Source organism: Neofelis nebulosa, chromosome 10, assembly GCF_028018385.1.
Source record: "Neofelis nebulosa isolate mNeoNeb1 chromosome 10, mNeoNeb1.pri, whole genome shotgun sequence".
NCBI classification, from domain to species: Eukaryota; Metazoa; Chordata; class Mammalia; order Carnivora; family Felidae; genus Neofelis; species Neofelis nebulosa.
Window position 1 is genome coordinate 74,404,826 of NC_080791.1, and position 20,271 is coordinate 74,425,096.

Sequence of the window (20,271 nt, forward strand, 5' to 3'; positions counted from 1 at the left end):
ATTACAAGGGCTTCTAAACCCTAAAGTTCAACCCTAGCAGACAACATCTTATTATTATTACTTTTAGATTTTATTTTTAAGTAATCTCTACACCCAACCTGGGGCTCAAACTCACAATCCCAAGATCAGGAGTTGCAGTCTCCACCGACTGACTGAGCCTGCCAGGTGCCCCTCTTATTCTTTAATATTTATTTATTTAAAAAAGTTTTAAGTTTATTTTTGAGAGAGAGCACGAGCTCAAGCGGGTGGGGGGAGGGGGGGGCGAGGGGGGCGAGGCAGAGGGAGAAGGAGACACAGAATCCAAAGCAGGCTCCAGGCTCTGAGCTGCCAGCGCAGAGCTTGACACGGGGCCTCTAACTCAAGAACCGCGAGATGATGGCCTGAGGCGAAGTGGGAGCCTTAACCGACTGAGCCACCCAGGCACCTCTTATTCTTTAATATTTAATTTCATGATGGTGTGAGTGGAGCTGAACGATTGGGGGAAAATGTCTAAAAAGGCCCTTGAGGGAGAGAGAATGAAAAAAAGTTTGAGAAACAGCTGCTCTCCTTCTTAGAAAAGAATTTGTCAGATGTGTATTATGTATTATGATTCACAAATGAGTTAGGAAACACGTAATTGGGTAGAACGTGGTGGGACAAGAGAACAGAAGCCTTGGTGTATCCCAGACTAAAGGATGAGAGGGGAATTTTGGGTTCTGCATTTAACTACCACATAAATGAGTTGAGCTTTCCCATACACCTGTGAAAATTGTTATCGGTTAGCCCTGCACTGATCAAGTTCTTAGGGTTTCATATTTTATTTAAAAAGCCCCTTTGCATAGCAGGTTTTTAAATTTTTACTTACTCGCTTTGTGGGTGGTTAAAACTAGCACTGAGGTCCCTTTCTCCTGCAGCTCTGGGAAAAAGTTAGCAACAGAGAGTCAAAAAGTCCTATTGGATACATCCAGACAAGGTTTGGTTAGAAATACATTTACTTGGGCTTTCCAGCGGATGGGTTTTGGGCAAGTGGTACCCCATTTGATAGCTGGAGGCTCTCTAATTCATTGTTATCTTTTGCACCTCGTGCTCTTTGAGCCCAGGAGCCCAAGGAGCCTCCCTGAAACCTGCCAACTACAAAATTGTCAGCCCTCCACTGGTGCAGGTGACAAGCTGCAGGCGCAGGCTGGGCACAGACCAGGCACGATGCATCGGAACCCTCATTCTGGCCTCGCTTCTGCGCCAGGTGTGCTACGACCAAAACGAGGCCCGCGGCCTTGCGCAGCCTCACTAGCCAATGGTTTTCCTTCTTGAGGCCTCAACCAGCTTCTCTGCGGTTTCCCTCCATTCTCTTCATCTGCCTCTGGAGGGGGCGGCCATGAGCTGGGCTGTGGGAGTTCTGTAGATGAGCTGCAGCGTGGTCGCCGCGGGAGTGAATTTCGTTTGCCTGAGGATGGCTCTGTGTCCCTTGCAGGCTGCACACATCCCTGTCAGAGGTGGCCGGCCCTCTCCCCCGCGTGAATGTGGCCGGAAGTACTGCGTGCTTGGCAGTCCTCGGCCCTGGACTTACGGAGTCTGGGCTGGGTTCTGGAGCCAAGAGCTGGGCGAGGGGGAAAACTGGGGTGGTGAGGGGAGGAAGAGCTGTCCTGACTGTCGTGTCACTTTTGGTGAAGCCGCCCCTTTGCCTTCACTAATTCGTAATCCCTCTTAACTGTTCCACCCTCCTCTTCCTTCCCTTGGTTTACCTCTGGATGCTGGGCAGCTGGCTAGAAACTACCCAGCTTCTTTGCCAGTCAGTTTTGTCATTCCCTGTTGGGTCTGCAGCACCTCCTTCCCCCAGGGGACCCGGGAGTTTTCTATATGCCCACTCTCACTGCAGACCAAATTTGGAAGTGGCTTTGCAGTTTTTCCTCACTCTGTTAGGTTTCCAAGATGGCGACTATCAAGGTGAACTTCTTAAGAATTTCACTTCAGAGGAGGCCATTCATCACAATAAGATCTCCATTATAGGAACTGGATCGCTTGGAACACCCTGTGTAATCAGCATCTTACTAAAAGTAAGTTCTCTGTTCTGTGCCATAGGGTTAACCAAGTTTCCCTTCTTTGGATGTAAGGCTACTGCATATGGTTAGGCAGGTTGTGTTCAGTTAAAAATGGGGTGAGTAGAGGCCTTATTCAGTCCCTGCAGGCTTAGCCCAGAGGCACAGGTGAGCTTTTCTAATTGTTCTATCCAGAGGGGGCTGCTTTCTCTAGGTTTTGGGTTTTTGTTTGCTTGTTTTTGTTTTGTTTTTTGAGAGAGAGTGCAAGCAGGGGAGAAGCAGAGGGAGAGGGAGAGAGAGAATCTAAAGCAGGCTCCATGCTCAGCATGAAGGAAGCCCGGTGACATGGGGCTCAAGCTCCCCACTGTGAGATTATGACCTGAGTGGAAATCAAGAGTCCCATGCTTAACCAGCTGAGCCACCCAGGCGCCCCTGGTTTTTCTAGTATTTATGATGGTATCATATGTGTTAGAATGTTGATATTACTCTTTCCCCCATGTGATGACAGTATGAAGTACTCCTTTGCTTGGGGTACTTTGTAGGAAACAGCTCATACACGTGCAATGAAGAAATAGGTGGCAGAAAAAAGTGCACAACCTGTCAGTTGGTGTCCTACTACCACAAAATATAATAGTCTTTTTCCTTTAAAAATCTCTCTCCGGTTTCCTCGTCTCTGTCTTTATTTCCCTTCTACCTTATCCATGTTAGGTTAGTTTTAGTGTTTAGTTCTTAGCATTGATGTAGCAGATAAACTTAGCTTCCGGTTAAATGGCTAGACACAGGACTAGAAAGATTCTCACTCCTAAGAATATTACCCTGATCTGAACCCATAATGTTTTAGTAAGTCATAATAAACTCTTGGAGCTATGCTTTGCTTTTATTAGTGGGATATCTGTAAAATTTCCTAAGCTACCTTTCTATAGCTTTTAGTCCTGGCCCTGGGTTTGAGCTAGATGACAGAAGTATCAGTAAGGCACTAAGAACATCAGCTGCTGTTAACTATTGCTGCTAGCAATCATATGAATTCCCAATGGTTCATTTTGTCTGTCAATTATAATGCCTTTGTCAGCGGTGCACCATTGCTAATGAAGAGTGTGCATACGTGAAAGCCAATATATTTGCTGTCAATGTCAATAATAATGAAAAAGTGCTTTATATATGTTGTCTAATAAAATCCTGAAAGTAATTATTAGATCTGTTTTGTAAAGGAGAAAAAAGAGCACAGACTATCTCAAGTTGCATGAATAGATAAGTATACAGATCGTAAGTGTACAGAAAACCTTGAAGTAAAAGATTTATTTATTACCTCTACTTTGAAGGGCCTTTCTGAGAGGATTTGGGCCCTAGCCCTAAAAAAACAAGATGATAGGCACGAGCTCTCAGAGCTTGAATTGTGTGGTGTGACAATTACAGCATTTGTAGATCTGAGAGGGTGTAGTGCACAGTCCCCTACAAAGTCCCAGGTTAAGGCTCCCGTTCATCTGTGTCTCTTTTGGCCCTAGATTCTGCAACTTCTTCCATCCAAGGAGGTGGTGATATCTTAAAAGCTTCTTGCTTATAAGGAAGGAGTTCTCAGTAGGAATTGTTTAGTACTCTATTGGCAGAAATTTATTGTATAAACCTAGTAGGGAAACAGCAATGTTTTTGAAAATCACTGAATTATACCATAATACATAAGCTTTCACTACTATAATGTGATATTCACAAGGGCAGGCATCTTTATTTCATTTATTCTTGTATCCCAAGTCTAGCTAGAACAATGTCTAGTGTAATAGACACTTAGTAGCTGAATGAAAGAATAGAAGTCAATTGCATGTTAAAAGGGAGAAAACACTGGATAACGAGTGCAGAGAGTGGGTATTTTACCCACTTTCATTTTTATAAGTATGGAAAATGTCCAGAGAGACTGAGTTAAAATATTTTTTAATAGACTTTGTTTTTAGACTTTATTTTTTAAAGAATAGTTTTCGAGTTACAGAAAGGTTGAAAAGATAGTACAGAGTTCTATCTTTATCTCACACCCAGTTATTAACATCATACTTTAGTATGTTACAAATGTATAAATGCTTTTGTAAAGGTATAATCATTGTCGTTAACTAAAGGCCATACATTACCCAGATTTCCTTAGTTTATATCTACTGTCCTATTTTCTGTTCTAGGATCCCATCCAGGATACATTACATTTAGTCATCATGTCTCCTTAGGCTCCCTTTGACTATGACAGTTTCTTAGACTTTGTTTTTGATGGCTGGCAGTTTTAAGGATTACCGGTCATGTATTTTGTAGAATGACCCTCTATTGAAATTTGTCTTGTTTTTTTTTTTTTTTTTTCATGGTTAGACTGGGGTTATGGATTTTAGAGGGGAAAGCACAGAGGCGAAGTGCGATTTTCATTATGTCATATCCAGGGTCCATACTGTCAATGTGATTTATCGTGGTTGATGTTGACCTCAGTCACCCAGCTGAGGTAGTGTTAGGTACTCTCTTTTCCCCCTTTCCACACTATGCTCTTTGGAAGGAAGTCTCTGTATTCAGCCCACACTTAAAGAGTGGGAGTTATGCTCCCTCTGAGGGTGGAGTATCTCTATAAATTATTTGGAATTTCACATGGGAGATTTGTTTCTTCCACTGTATTAATTCATTTGTAGATATTAGTATGGATTCCTGGATTTTATTTTATGTTTTGGGTTATAATCCAATATGTCTTCATGGATGTTGTTTCTCAAATTGTTCAGCTTTGGCCACTGGAAGCTCATTCAGTTAGCTACTGTGCTCCTTTGACATATCTCATTGACATAGGGCTTTTGTTTTGTTTTAAGTACTTCCTTATTTTCTGGCACTTTCTTCATCTTGTATATTTTCTGTTCCAGGCCCAAAGCAGCCTTTTTTTCTAAGGATCTCTGGTTCCTGTTATTGGAGATGGGATTATGTAAATCAAGATGCTGGACATATAGTACATTTTAGAAGCTAGCTTTTCAAAGATAATTTTATCAATACTGTATAATTCTGCTACATACAATTCCAATCACTTTGAATAGTTCAAAGTATCCAGAAAGCATTGGCATCTCATTAAGCAACAATATTTTCCTTGTGATAGAGTTTAGACTTCTAGGCTAATCACTTATGATGTTTAAAATTTAAAGTGCTTGGCTTTGGATTTCCATTATTTAGAATAAAGTAAAATATCCAACAATAAGTTGTAGATGTTTGATCATTTACTTCTCAGTACTAGCACAGTCATTTAAAAATTCTTTTTTAATTTTTATTTATTTTTGAGAGAGAGAGAGAGACAGACAGACAGAGCATGAGCAGGGGAGGGGGAGAGAGAGAGGGAGACACAGAATCCAAAGCAGGCTCCAGGCTCTGAGCAGTCAGCACAGAGCCTGACATGGGGCTTGAACTCACAAACTCTAAGATCATGACCTGAGCCGAAGTTGGACACTTAACCGACTGAGCCACCCAGGCACCTCACACATTTTTTTTTCAGTGAAAATTTTAGTGTAAAGATAAAAGAATATGTAGTTATTTAAAACATTTTTCAAGAGGTAATACACTCACAAGGTTAAAAAATAAAGCTAATATAAACAGATATACATGGAGAAGCATGTTTTCATTAACCCTTTCCCTCTATGTCTGTTATAGGCATCCATTTAAATTAGTTTCTTGTGTATCTTCAAGTGTTTCTTTTGCAAATACAAATATGTTATATTCCCTTCTTTCTGACATATAAAGTAGCATGCTAGAAATATATAGTACTGATTGGTTTTTGCAGGTAATATTATCTGATTATAGAACTATAAACTTGGGGCGCCTGGGTGGCGCAGTCGGTTGAGCGTCCGACTTCAGCCAGGTCACGATCTCGCGGTCCGTGAGTTCGAGCCCCGCGTCAGGCTCTGGGCTGATGGCTCAGAGCCTGGAGCCTGTTTCCAATTCTGTGTCTCCCTCTCTCTCTGCCCCTCCCCCGTTCATGCTCTGTCTCTCTCTGTCCCAAAAATAAATTTAAAACGTTGAAAAAAAAATTAAAAAAAAAAAAAAAGAACTATAAACTTGTAGAGTTGGAAAGGGCCTTATATTTTAATCCATTTATTTTAAAAACTATTACTGAGCTCTTATGTGCTAGGTAGGTGTTAAGCACCAGAGTGCAGATGAATAAGCACTTCCTATTCTCAAGGAGCTCCGAATTAAAAAAAAAAAAATTATGTTTATTTATTTATTTATTTTGAGGGAGACAGAAACAGCATGAGCAGGGGAGGGGGAGAGAGAGAGAGAGAGAGAGAGAGAAAGAGAGAGAGAGAGAGAGAGAGAGAGAGAGAGAGAGAATGAATCCCAAGCAGGCTCCGCACCATCAGTGCCCGATGCAGGGCTTGAACCCACAAAACCGTGAAGTCATGACCTGAGCCAAAACCAAGAGTCAGACGCTTAACCAACTGAGCCACCCAGGCACCCCAAGGAGCTCCTAGTTTGATGAGAAATTCCTTCTACAGAATCACTGCTTTATCACTGTACAGCCTCAGCTTAAGTTAAAGAGGTGTTCACTACCTTCAGAGACTGTTCTATTTATTAAACGGTTTCTGTTTTTTCCTAATTGTGAACTGAAACGTTCTTCTTTGTAACTTGTATCTCCTCTAGTTGGGGCTTTTGTATCCTGAGATGTTGAACATACTGCGTCTTCTTTGAGCCTAATATAAGATACACAGATGGCCGGTATAACAGTTTTCTTTCACTCTCCACTTAATCAGAAAGTTTACTCCCTCCCTGCTTTTGACTGATTTCTTTTAGGGCTTGAGTGATGAGCTTGCCTTTGTGGATGTTGATGAAGGCAAACTGATGGGTGGGACAGTGGATCTTCAACATGGCAGCCCTTTCATGAAAATGCCAAACAGTGTTTCTGGCAAAGGTTAATATCATAGTTAAATACTATAAATATTTGAATACTACGTGAATAAATATGAAAATTGGATCTTTATTTCCCTTTTTTTTTTAAAAATTTTTTTTTCAACGTTTTTTATTTATTTTTGGGACAGAGAGAGACAGAGCATGAACGGGGGAGGGGCAGAGAGAGAGGGAGGCACAGAAGCGGAAACAGGCTCCAGGCTCTGAGCCATCAGCCCAGAGCCTGACGCGGGGCTCGAACTCACGGACCGCAAGATCGTGACCTGGCTGAAGTCGGACGCCCAACCGACTGCGCCACCCAGGCGCCCCTTTATTTCCCTTTATGAAGACTTCCTCAGTTCTTCTAAAGGTGATTGCTCCCTACTCTGTACACATAGCCTCTTGTTCAGATTTCATTAGGTTTTACTTCATTTAGTTTCAAGGTTTCCTACAGCCCCTGAGTCCCTCTGAGCAGCAGTAACAGTGGTTATCATGATAGTTGTCATGAACTGATTGTCTATTTTGTGCCAGAGCTAAGCGCTTTATGCATATTATTTAATACCTAGGACAGCTCTGTGAGGTTTTACAGATGATGCACCTGTGAACTGAAGTTAAATAAAATGGAGTAAGGATTTGAACCCAGTTCTGTTTGACTCAAAAACCTAAGTTCTTGACTACTGTATTTTATTTACTTGGCACCCATGAGATAATCATTTGAAAAAATACATGAACCAAGATCTCTGGCCTTTTCACACCACTTCTCTAAGTAAATATTCTCATTTACCAGACTCATACACATTTTTATCTCTTATTCTATGAAGTACAAGAGGTATGTTAGGTTTTTAAAAATGTACAAGAAACATTGAAGTTTAGTAAAACTTAGTGACATTTCTCTAAACTATAAGAGTGTTGTGGGCATTATAGATCCTAGGGAGCCCAGTCTTCAGTAAACACAGTGTGGTGATTGAGCCCTAACAGGAAATGTGTACCTAAATGTCAGATGTTTTCTTCCATAATGTATTTTCTATTCAAATCTTTCCCCAGATTACCTTGTCACTGTAAACTCCAACGTAGTGATTATCACAGCAGGTGCACGCCAGATAAAAGGAGGAGAAACACACCTTGATTTAGTCTAGCAAAATGTGTCCATGTTTAAATGAATGATTCCCAGTATTATCCAATATAGTCACTGCTGCAAACTGATTATTGTTTCCAATCCAGGTCAGTTTTGTTTTGACTGAATGTTCAGTGAAGAGTTTTTGTGTGTGGGAGGGTGGGGTTAGGCTTGGTAACTTGGTAGAAAAATATATTTAAATTGGAAACTAGTGATATAACCAGAATCTGTTCCGGTTTTGCTAATGTAACATGTATTTTGCACAGTTGTAATCAACGTATATGTACTATAATGAAGATTCCCTTAAACACTAGGATGTATGATTATATAATTTGCTTAATCATAATGACTTCTAAAGTTTACATTCTAAAGGCTTTCATATCTGAGTTGTTTCCAGATTATTGAGGGTGCAGAAGTAAAAGTAACACTATAGTTTACTGCCTGACTTTCCAAAATTGCACAACTCCTCACTGGTGCGTGAATAAAGTGGACAAATTCAAGATATATTTTGGTGATAAAATGTGCAGGATTGTGTGTAGTGAGGGACAGGGAGGAATAAAAACTGACTTCTAGATTTTTTCCTCAAGCAACTCATTGGATGGTGTCTCCATTTACCTGGGTTGGGATGCTTTCAAGGGGGTGGGAGTCAATGAGGGAAGTAGGAGAGGGTGTTGGGTTTAGGGGAGAAAAATCAAGACTTCCAGTTGGGACATGTTAAATTTAAGATATCTAAAGACATTCAAGAAGAAATATCAAATAGGTAGCTAACTGAATCTGGAGCTCAGAAATCTAGGCTGAGATACTTAGGAAAATTACTGTCATTTGGAGTAGTCATTTGGAATAGTTTTTGTCTGCGGGTAGGCCAAAACTGAGTACCTAAGTTTATTCATTTAATTTTGATACTGAGGAAATGCTTTTAAAATTTTGTTTTATAATTTTATAAAATATTTACATGACTACAGGAAGTCTAGCTTCTATCTCTGTCCCCTTTTCCCTTTAGTCTCCACTTTAAAATTAGTAGCCATTAAAAATTGTTTAGTTTATAGTTTTTTGTTTTTTTGTACACTTTTCTCCATCCTCTTCTTTAAGTTTAATACATCATGAAGATCACTCCATATTAGTATTTAGACGTGTCAGTTACTATAGCTTTGTGATAAGTTTTAAAATCAAGGAGGTATTAACTCCTCCAACTTTGTTATTTGCAAGATCGTTTTGGCTCTGGAGTCCTTTGCATTTCCACATAAATTTTATTTATTTATTTATTTATTTATTTATTTAATATAATTTATTGTCAAATCAGCTAACATACAGTGTGTAAAGTGTGCTCTTGGTTTGGGGGGTAGATTCTCGTGGTTCATTGCTTACATACAACACCTAGTGCTCATCCCAACAAGTGCCCTCCTCAGTGCCTATCACCCACCCGCTTTCCCCTCTTCCCCAACCCCCATCAGCCCTTAGTTCTCTGTATTTAAGAGTCTCTTATGGTTTGCCTCCCTCCCTCTCTGTAACTATTTTTTTTTTCCCTTTGCCTTCCACCATGGTCTTCTGTTAAGTTTCTCAAAATTCACATATGAGTGAAAACATATTATCTGTCCTTCTCTGACTGACTTATTTCACTCAGTATAATACCCTCCAGAACCATCCGCATTGCTGTAAATGGCAGGATTTCATTCTTTCTCATTGCCAAGTAGTATTCCATTGTATATATAAACCAGAATTTCTTTATCCGTTCATCAGTTGATGTACATTTAGGCTCTTTCCATAATTTGGCTGTTGTTGAAAGTGCTGCTATAAACGTTGGGGTACAAGTGCCCCTATGCATCAGCACTCCTGTATCCCTTGGGTAAATTCCTAGCAGTGCTATTGCTGGGTCATAGGGTAGATCTATTTTTAATTCTTTGAGGAACGTCCACACTGTTTTCCAGAGTGGCTGCACCAGTTTGCATTCCCACCAACAGTGCAAGAGGGTTCCCGTTTCTCCACACCCTCACCAGTATCTGTAGTTTCCTGAGTTGTTCATTTTAGCCACTCTGACTGGTGTGAGGTGGTATCTCAGTTACACATACATTTTAGAACCAGTTTGTCAATTTCTGCAAAAAAACTCTGCAGAGATTTCAATAATGAGTATGTTGAATCTGTAGACTAATTTTGGTAACATTTCCATCATGACAATAAGTCTGTTTGATGTCCATAGGATGTCTTCTTTCCCATTTATTTATTTAAACCTTCTCTTTCACTTTCAGCAATGTTTTCTAGTTTTTGGTGTGCAAATCTTCTACTTTTTTAGATTTTAGATTAGGTTATTAGATCTTAGATTCAGATCTTCTATATACAAGACCGTATTGTCTGTGAATATAGTTTTCTCCTTGTAATCAGAATGGCCTTTCTATTTTTCTTTTTTTCTTTCTTTGTTTCTTTCTTTCTTTTCTTTCTTTCTTTCTTTCTTTCTTTCTTTCTTTCTTTCTTTCTTTCTTTCTTTCTTTCTTTCTTTTCTTTGTTCTTTCTTACTTTCTTTCTTTCTTTCCCTCTCTCTTTCTTTCATAATTGCCTTGGCTAGGACCTCCAATACAGTATTGTGTAAGTGGTGAGAGTGGGCATCCTTATCTTATTTCCCAATTTAAGTATAACGTTAGTTGTATGTTTTTCATAGATCCTCTTTGTTGTATTAGAGATGTCCCCTTCTGTTCTTAGTTTGTTGAGGATTTTTACCACGAATGGGTGTTGGGTTTTATCAAATGCTTTTTTTGTGTCTCTTGAGACCACCTTTTTTGGGGGGTTTTACTTTATTCTATTAATGTATTGTACCAGTTGGGTTTTGGATGTTAAACCAATTCTGGGATAAATCTCCCTTAGTCATTATGTATAATCCATTTTATTGCTGATGGATTTGGTCTGGTAATATTTTGTTAAGGATGTTCTCACTTATGTTCTTGAGGGAAAATGTTTTTCCAGAGGGGTCTTCGTCTAACTTTGGGTAATAGTGTCCTCATAGAATAAGTAGTGAAGTGTTCCTTCCTCCATTTTCTGGAAGTTTGTGAAGGACTGGTATTGTTTGAATGTTTAGAATTCCCTAGTGAAGGCACTTGGGCTGAGGCTTTGCTTTTGGGAAGATTACTGATTTGATTTAATCTCACATTTTCTATTTGAGTAGGTTTCAGTAGTTTTTGCCTTTGTAGGAATTTACCTATTTATGTAAATTATCTAATTTGTTGGTTTATAGTTGTTCACAGTACTTCCAAACAATCTTATTTCTCTAAGGTCAATAGCGATGGCTCCCTCTTTAATTCCTGATTTTAGTAATTTGATTCCTTCTCTTTTTTTTTTTTCTTGGTCAATCTAGCTTGGCTAGCCTAGGTTTTTCAATTTTGTTGATCTTTTCAAAGAACCCATTTTTGATGTCATTAATTTTCTCTATTGACTTTCTGTTTTGTTTCATTTTTATTTCCATCCTAATCTTAATTATTTTTTTTTCTTCTCTCTCCTTTGGGTTTAGAGTGCTCTTCTTTTTGGTTTTTAAGATAGGTTAGGTTAATGTTTTGAAATCTTTTTTGTTTTGTAGTGTGGATTAATGGGTATTGATGTCCCTTTAAGCTATGAAAAACTGCATCCCATATATTTTGGTATATTTTTTGTTTCATTTGTCTCAATTACTTTTAAACTGAAGATTTTTTTTTTCTTTTCTGAGGAGCAAGAGCTAAATTTTTTATTTCTTTTCTTGCATTTGAAGTATTCCTTGATGACACCTTTGGCCTGAGATTCTGTGCCATAGTCCTTAACTACCACGCAATAGCAACCAGTCTCTTTACAGGGCTTTCCCACTCTCAGTTTTACAGAGGCCTACTCATTACCCTAGTTTCGCATCGTTGTCAACCTTAATTAGGTTAATCTGGTGTTCAGCACAAAGGAGCTCCACCAACTTGACATACATAGGCTCGTCACATTGGAGAAACACACAAAGATGGGCTTAGTGCTTCTCTAAGGCTTCAGCATCTTTATTATTAATTCCACATGCTAGGCCATTGTGGATGAGGGCGGTCCTCAGTGCCTCGTGTGAAACGGAATCAGTGCCTGCTATGCCTCCTGCAGCAGAGCCTTCCCGGTCCATGGCCGTGGGTCATAGGTGGAGGCAAGCCTTAAGCACACCCGAGCCTCCGCCTCTGTACAACTCGGCAGTGGGGGGAACAGCCTTTTTAAGGTTTTGTTTTGAACCACTCATTACTTAGGGGAATGTGGTGTTTAATTTTCAAATATTCGTGAATTTTTCAGATTTCCTTATATGTTGTTTACTTCTAATTTCTGTGCTGGCATGAGAATATACTTTGTATTTCAACTCTCTTAAATTTGTTGGGATTTATTTTGTGGCCTAGCATATGGTCTGCCATGAGAAAGATTCCATGTTCACTTGAGAATGTATATTCTGCATGTATATTCTGTGTCACTTAGTTCTTATTGGTTGATAGTATTTGGTTGTTCAGGTCTTCTGTATCCTTGCTGATTATCTGAATAGCTCTATCCAGAATCAAGAGTGGGGTGTTGAAGTTTTCAATTTTATTACTGAATTTTTTACTTTTCCCTTCAGTTTTGTTAATTTTGCTTCATGTATTTTAGGTGCCTGTGTTTGTAACTGTTATAACTTACTGATGAATTTATCTTTTTATTATTATAAAATATGTTTCTAGTAACTTAAAAAAATCGGTATAAATAGAACTACTTAGGTTCCCATTGGTATGGTGTGTAATTTTCCATCCTTTTACTTTCAACTTGTTTATATATGTTTTATTTTTTAATTTGTTAATAATGTGTTATATTTGTTTCAGGTGCTATTTATCTCTTTAAATTACTACAGTGTGTTTCTTCTACAGAGCAATATAATTAGATCCTGTTTTACCCAGTTTGAAAAACTCTGCATTTTGAATAGATTTAGTTTATTCACATTGAATATTTTATTGATGTTTTGGATTTATTTTGGCCATTTTTATATTTGCTTTATGTCTTTTATTTTGTTCCTCAGTTCCTCCTTTACTGACTTGTTTGCATTAAGGTGGTATTTTCTAAAGTACCATTTTAATTCCCTTCTTTTTTCTTTTTTTTTTTTGAGAGAGTGTGCGAGAGTGTGCAGGGGAGGGACAGAGAATCTTAAGCAGACTTCACACCCAGTGTGCAGTTCAATGTGGGGCTCGATCTCATCACCATGAGATCATGACCTGAGCTGAAATCAAGAGTTGTAACTGAGCACCCAGGCGCCCCATCCTTTATTCATTTTGAACTATGGTTTTTGAGTTTTTTTTTTTAGTGGTTGTTCTTGGAGTTACAATATACAGTTTAACATACCGTGATCTACCTCACATTTTTGCATTTAATTCCAACAAAATACAGAAACTCTCCTCCATTATAGCATCAATCCCTCACTGACTTTTGTGCTATTTTGTGTCTATATATTACAAATCAACAAGACAGCATTATAATTATATATATATATATATATATATATAAAACACCTTATGTCTTTTATAGAAGCTAAGAGGAGAAAACTATACATCTGTAGTTTTTATATTAAGCTTTTTATTTCTAGTTTTTTAAAAATAATGATCAACTCTTCCTCTGCCCCTTGCTCACTTGCACATGCTCTCAAATAAATAAGACTCTTTGTATGCATCAAACTGGTAAGAGATTTGATCAGAGTATTTCTCAAAATTTTTTATGGAGTGAACCTACTATGTTTCTGCACAAGGACTATGCAAAGTAGCAAAATACTGTTTCATAATATATTTCTATTGGGTAGCTACTGTTGGAATTGTGATACAGTTGGGAGCTGGAATAAAGAACCATGGTTTTTTCCCTCCGATAAAACATCAGATTTAGATAAATCTAAAAAATGTATAATTTTAGATAAGAACTTTTCTGACATTAACTTTTTCTTCTCAGTGGGTATCTTAACTTAGGTAGCTTGGAAATTGAGTGCATTTCCCCAAAACCGTGTTATTGGGAATGACTGTAATCTGGACACTGCCCATTTCTGTATCTTGATTGGGCAGAGGCTTGGCATCCATTCTGAAAGCTGTCGTGGGTTGGTCTTTGGAGAGCATGGAGACTTGAGTGGTAAGCCTAAAAGCACCACTGAGCTGTGCATTCTCTGAAAGATATTTAGACTATGTTTATCATAGAGATAGTTCATCATAAAGTAAAATAGCTCCTGAGTGGGGGAAAAAGCACTTTTATTCCACTCTAGACCCTTTTAGTAGTGTATTTAAGCACATTTTTATAATAATCTACCAGAAAAACTCACAAATTTGAAAACAGAACATTACTACAATCCTATATATGGAAGATTAAAAGACTTTTTTTTTTAAAAGTTTATTTTGAGAGAAAGCACACACCCGTGAGAGAGTGGGTGAGGGGCAAAGAGAGGGGAGAGAATCCCAAGCAGGCTCTGAGCTCTCCGTACAGAGCCTGACATGGGGCTCGATCTCCTGAACAGTGAGACCATGACCCGAGCTGGAACTGAGTCAGATGCTTAACTGAGCCACCAAGGCACCCCAAGATTATAAGACTTTCTTAATACAGCACTAAGTAATATGATATAGTTTATATTTAACTTGGAACACTCTAGAAAGGTCAGTACTGTAATCCGAGTAACACGAATTCTTAATATTAACAAGAGAAAATTACAGAGAAGAGGTGCTGTGATGATAGTGTTTAGTTTTTTCTAAGAACCCTTGAAATCCATTAATATAAAACTTGGTTATGGAGGACTTGAAGTGATAAAAGTTAAAGCTTATCTCTAGTTGAAAGTTTAAAACTGTCACTTCCTTGTTTGGAGAATCTTCACTGAGATGATACAATTATGGGCTCTATCCCTGGAGATTTTAGTTTAGATTTGGAGCAGGACTTAGACTCTGAATTTTTGATAGTTCTGTTGAACATTGCTATTTGAAAACCACTTGGAGGGCGCCTGGGTGGCTCAGTTGGTTAAGTGTCCAACTTCAGCTCAGGTCATGATCTCACAGTTCATGGGTTCAAGCCCCGTGTTGGGCTTTGTGCTGTCAGCTCAGAGCTTGCTTCAGATTCTGTCTCCCTCCCTCTCTGCTCCTCCCCAGTTGTACTCTGTCTCTGTCTCTAAAATAAACATTAAAAACAAAAACACTTGGCAGTTGTAACAGGTTTGCTAAGGTTTAAAAAACTATTGTTATATAATACCATGTAATAAAAGGACCTTTGATGTCTTTTTCTTAGTTCTTGTATGGAGTGGAGTGGGGTCCTTCTGAAGGATCTGAACTCAGATATAGGAACCGATAAAGATCCTGAGCAGTGGGAAAATGTCCAGAAAGTAATAGTTGCCAGGTAAGACGTTAGTTTTGCATTTTCAGTATTTTGGAAGCTAGATGTGAGCCTGAATTCTGCCAGGGGGATGAGATTAGCTTAAGTATATACATTGTTACATTTCCCATACTTTTCATTAGCACTTTTTTCATTTTTGTGTGATTATATTCACCAGATTAAAATTTTTTTAATTTTTACTCATTTTTGAGAAAGTGTGAGCAGGGAGGCGGGGGGGGGGGGGAGAGAGAAAATATGAGAATCCCAAGCAGACTCCGTGCAGTCGGCACGGAGCCTCATGTGGGGCTCGAACTCACAAGCTGTGAGATCATGACCTGAGCTGAAGTTGGACACTTAACCGACTGAGCCACCCACCCAGGTGCCCCACCAGATTATACTTTCTTAAGTAGTCCAGGGCTGAGTCTGTCTTACTCATTGCTGAGCCTAACCCTAAACACAGTAGGCAATGACTTGTTGAATGACAATATATTCTTTTAAATTGTTATACAGTCTTCACTGTTAGTGGTAAAATTGATTTCATATTGTATCTGTATACTTACCCTCATGACTGTTTATCTTAACCAGCTGCTATAAGATATTTCTAGGGGAAATTATTGAAGGGAATATTTCAGTTTTGTGGCATTGTCATACCAGCTGCCATAAAATGGATGTTCAAATGACAATTATTTCTCCACAGTAGTTACGAGATGATTAAAAAGAAAGGGCAACACTCCCAAGAAGTATATCCTATCTGTAGCTGATTTAACAAAGTATTTTGAAGAATCTTAGGAGAGTGCATCCAGTTTCCACCATAAGTAAGGTAGGATATGCATGCTTGAAAAATTATTTAACATTAACATAAAATAGGAATAAAAACATTGATGAGGGACAATTTTTAAAAAATATTTATTTTTGAGAGAGAGAGAGAGAGCGAGCGCGCATGCATGCACGGGGCAGAGACAGATGGAGACAGAACCAAAGCAGGCTCTGGGCTGTCAGCACAGAGCCCTATGCGAGGCTCGAAATCACAAACCATGATAATGTGATCCGAGCCAAAGTCGGACACTTAACCGACTGAGCCACCCAGGTGCCCCAAGGGACAATTAAAGTCTATTCTTTGTTGCTGCTGAAGAGGCAGAGAAAGGGGGATGGTGGTGGTACGGGAACTCATCTTTGTAGACTTCTGTCCTAGTATTTATTAGATTCAAGTACATAAAAGTGTTTTTTTTGTATGTTTATACTGGTAACACTGTGGGTAGGTCTTGCTCCATTTTGAACTGCTCTCTAGAGTTCCAATTACGTCCAATGAAGAGGCGTAAGAAGGAAGCACTAGTCACAAAAGCATTAGCCGTTAGTCTCCTGGGGAAGGGGAAGTTGAGGCCTGGGTAAGACTCCTTTGCTAGTCTGAATGTGACAGGCTAAAGCAAAATGGAATTACATCACTGGGAATAACGTAATAGGTACTTTGAAGTGATTCCCTGATAGGAAGTGGTTTGGGGTATGGAGATAGGAAGAGGAGAGGGATTCCCAGCAAACATGGCAAGAGGCTGGGGCCTGTGTAGAAAGATGGCTGGTGAATCTGAACAGTAAATATGTCTAACCGCGTTTTAGATTGTTCTCTGTCCCACTGGTCTATTTTTCTGCCACAGTTCATACTACAAAGCTGTTAAATTCTCATTCACCCGGCCGTTTCTCTGCTGTTTCTCATACTGCAGACCTTTATTAGAAGAAAGAAACGAATAATTTTCAAGCCTTTACTTTCAGAGCCTCTATGGAATAAAAGAAGAAGTATTCCTTGTTGTTCCTTGTATCCTGGGAGAGAATGGTATTACAGATCTCACGAAGGTAAAGGTGACCCCTGAAAAGGAGTCTCATTTGAAAAAGAGTGCAGACACTCTTTGGGAAATTCAGAAGGAGCTCGAGCTTTCAAGTTACTTAAGGCTGCCATTCTGAAGTTATGGAAGAAGAGACCGTGGTTATAGGATATGTATCAAACTTTCGAATAAACCTGAATTCCTAAAAGTGGAAAAAGGGAAAACAGTATTTCTCTGTTTAGCAGCTGGGTGTTGGAGGATAGTTTATGCAATTGCTACATGAGTGCAGTTCTGGCACACGCAAGCGTGTGTTTGCCATTTGGTCCAAAATGAATGAATGATGTGTGTTTACTGTGTTTACAGAGGTTTTGATTCTTTTGTCCTGGCTGGCTGATACCTATGTTCATTTATACCCTATAAAAAAAGCTACAACTTCCTCTACAATATAAAAATGAACATACACACAAAAATGCTAGTTCCAAAACTAATATTAAATCAAACCTTGATTTGACCTTGCTCGCTTTTATTCTGATAATTTTTACAAAAGATCGGAACTGTATAAACCCTTGAGGGATGACTGAGACCAAGGTGGGCATTCTTCTCTTGGGAGAAATATAGGGTAGGCTGCCTAGCTTCCTAAACATTTTAAAGCACTTGAAATTAGAATGTTCCTTTTTTTGTAATCTTGTGAATTTTCTACCTCATTTTGATAGAGAAAATTCTATTTAGAAATTCTGTTCTATTTAAATTCCTGTTTCTGCAGGAAACAGCCCACTGGGTGGTCCCAACTTGGCTGTAGAATCACACACCAGGAAGACTGACTTCATGTGACAATAAAAGCAAGGAGGCACTCTACCTTCCTAAACTGTGGCCAGACCGTCTTGCCCAATTGACGTAACTCTCAGGTGTGTAGCCTGCACACTTGCCACTGTTCCTTTCTTCTTGGTGATACCGGTTATGGTTTGGTTAGGCCTAGAAAGGAAACAGATCTAGGCAAGGACTGGTAGGAAGGTACCACATAGGACCTTTAACAGAAAAAGCCCCTTACATCCCTCAGTTTCAAATATTTCAAAAGTTAGATTTCCATATGGTATATTCCATATTAAATACAACTCACTTTGTGGATTACAGAATAAATAATGCTAAATTTTAACTTGATGGATATTATGCTTTGTTAGGATTTCATTGATTTTTCCTAAAAATGTTGAATAAAGAGAAAAATTATGCAACAAATTTTATTTAGCATAGTCAGTCCCAACATTCAGCACAAAAAGTTTACAGAGGATAGAAAGTGCATTAATAAAAGCCAGTCTTTACCAAAAGAAAACAGAAAATATATTATTGATTCAAAATATTTTACACTTGAATGATAAACTGCAATAACTTATTCTGGGCACCTACTGATAAGAGAAAGAAAGAGAAGAAAAGAACGCTTTAAGAAGAGCTCAATCTCCAGCTGATATCAGAGAAGTCAGTAGAGGTCACTGAGACCGGCAGTCTTTCTTGCTTTTTGCATTAGTGCCCTCAGCTGGAACTGTTTACGGGACAGAAGACGTACATGCTGGGAGGGGGAAAAAGTTTCAACAGTTTAGAACGGATTTGACCAAGGCAGGAAGTATCAGACAGTTTGTAACTTAGATGCGATCTAAGAACCCTAAACTTGTATCAACCGTCCTTTGGAACCAATATTTCATTACATGTAGCTTTTTTAAACTCGTTTTTAAACTAGATTGATGCTGGCAGGTTGTGCTATGAGATCCTGTAAAGGATTACTTCACAGGGAAGCATGACATTACAGGATCTGGCTCAGGAGTTTGAACTACATCTTGAGATTAACCAAGATACCAGGGAAACTAGAACTGCAATCCTAACAAAAGTTACAAAAAATGTTACGACCGCCTGCACTTGGCAAGAAGCAGGGGAATGAGCAGCATAAACCAGCTTTTGTCCAATGCCTAGCAACAGCATACCTCTCGGGCCTCTCTTCGTGCACCTTTCCCTAAGCTAGGCGGCCCAAGCAGGAACAGCATATGAAGGGAGAGAGGCCTCATCTTGGGTCTCTGATTTCTAGCCGGATATTCATGTGCTTGCACCAGATCCAAGACCGGTTTGGCCACTTAATCACAGCGAGAGAGGCAAGATCAGCAAGCGACCCAAGCAGCCATCCGGCCCCGCGTGTACACTGAAGCAGCTGAATCAAATACCCTAAAAGAGGGCTGCTATTCTCCTAAAACCACACTCCCCGATCCAACAGAGAGCAGTAGCCAAGCTAACTCACTGGATCTTCACGTCTGTACGTTAGCATTAAGCCTAAAACAACCTTCATTCAGAAGGGCTCTGGTACGAGCAGGGCAGCCCAATACTTTGCAGGGCTGTTCCATCTGGGAAAACAGGTCTAAAATTAGGCAACTCTAAGAAAATTAACAGGGAAATATGAAAACAGAACCCAAAACGGGTGGGGTCGTCAGTTGATCTTATTTTAGATGGTGTATGACTTGAAAGAACCAATGGAAATCTGATTGTATCTGACCCACGCAGCACAGTGGAAAGACACAGGCAGGAATGACTACATTCAACTTGGTGCTGCCTTGGGGGATGGGAAGTACAGCCACTAGTCCACCTTTCTTCCCCTCCCAGGGGGATCCTCAGCCCTGTGTAGGTGACATCACACTGCTCACAGCCACAGATCTCACTTGCTCTCTTTGGGAACACAAGGGATTTTAACTTCCCCTACAGAGAAACCCTCCTGGTTTGTGGTTTTCAAGGTCAGTGCCTCTAAAGCATGAGTTCTGAGATCCTGGAAAGCAGAGTGAGGAAGACATACCTTCAGGAAGACATCCAGATCTATTACTCCCCGTCTCAAGGCTTCTCCCAGGTAAAAGATAGTGTCTTCAATAGCATTTTCTTCTGCATACAGATTTAGGATTTGTTTGTATAGTGGGGCTGTGGGAATGATAACTTCATCAATATCATTGTTTTCAGACTGATTTTCCATTTTCTCCAGAGCAGAACTGAGTTCTTCATCCTTCTTTCTCAAAAGTTCTATGTTTTTATCAACCTCAGCCTGAAAACAAAACAGTCCAAGTATGAGGACTTCATACGAATTGTACATAAGCATCTACCAGTCAAGCATCTACAA

General features: G+C 39.3%; 1 protein-coding gene and 2 pseudogenes across 1 annotated transcript in view; 1 reads left to right on the forward strand and 2 right to left on the reverse strand.

The window, feature by feature from the left end:
* The first annotated feature begins 1,381 nt into the window (after window positions 1-1,381).
* LOC131486628 (L-lactate dehydrogenase A-like 6A) lies at window positions 1,382-18,563 on the forward strand (annotated as a pseudogene).
* On the reverse strand, window positions 10,509-13,956 carry LOC131487573 (small ribosomal subunit protein eS12-like; annotated as a pseudogene).
* Window positions 18,354-20,271, reverse strand: part of TSG101 (tumor susceptibility 101) — a 39,525-nt gene continuing 37,607 nt past the window's right edge. Inside the window, exons 9-10 of the mRNA XM_058688417.1 lie at window positions 19,957-20,196; window positions 18,354-18,693 (exon numbers count right to left, since the gene is read on the reverse strand). Of these exons, the coding sequence (XP_058544400.1) occupies window positions 18,604-18,693; window positions 19,957-20,196 (330 nt within the window). The 3' untranslated portion in view covers window positions 18,354-18,603. The remainder of the gene's footprint in view (window positions 18,694-19,956; window positions 20,197-20,271) is intronic.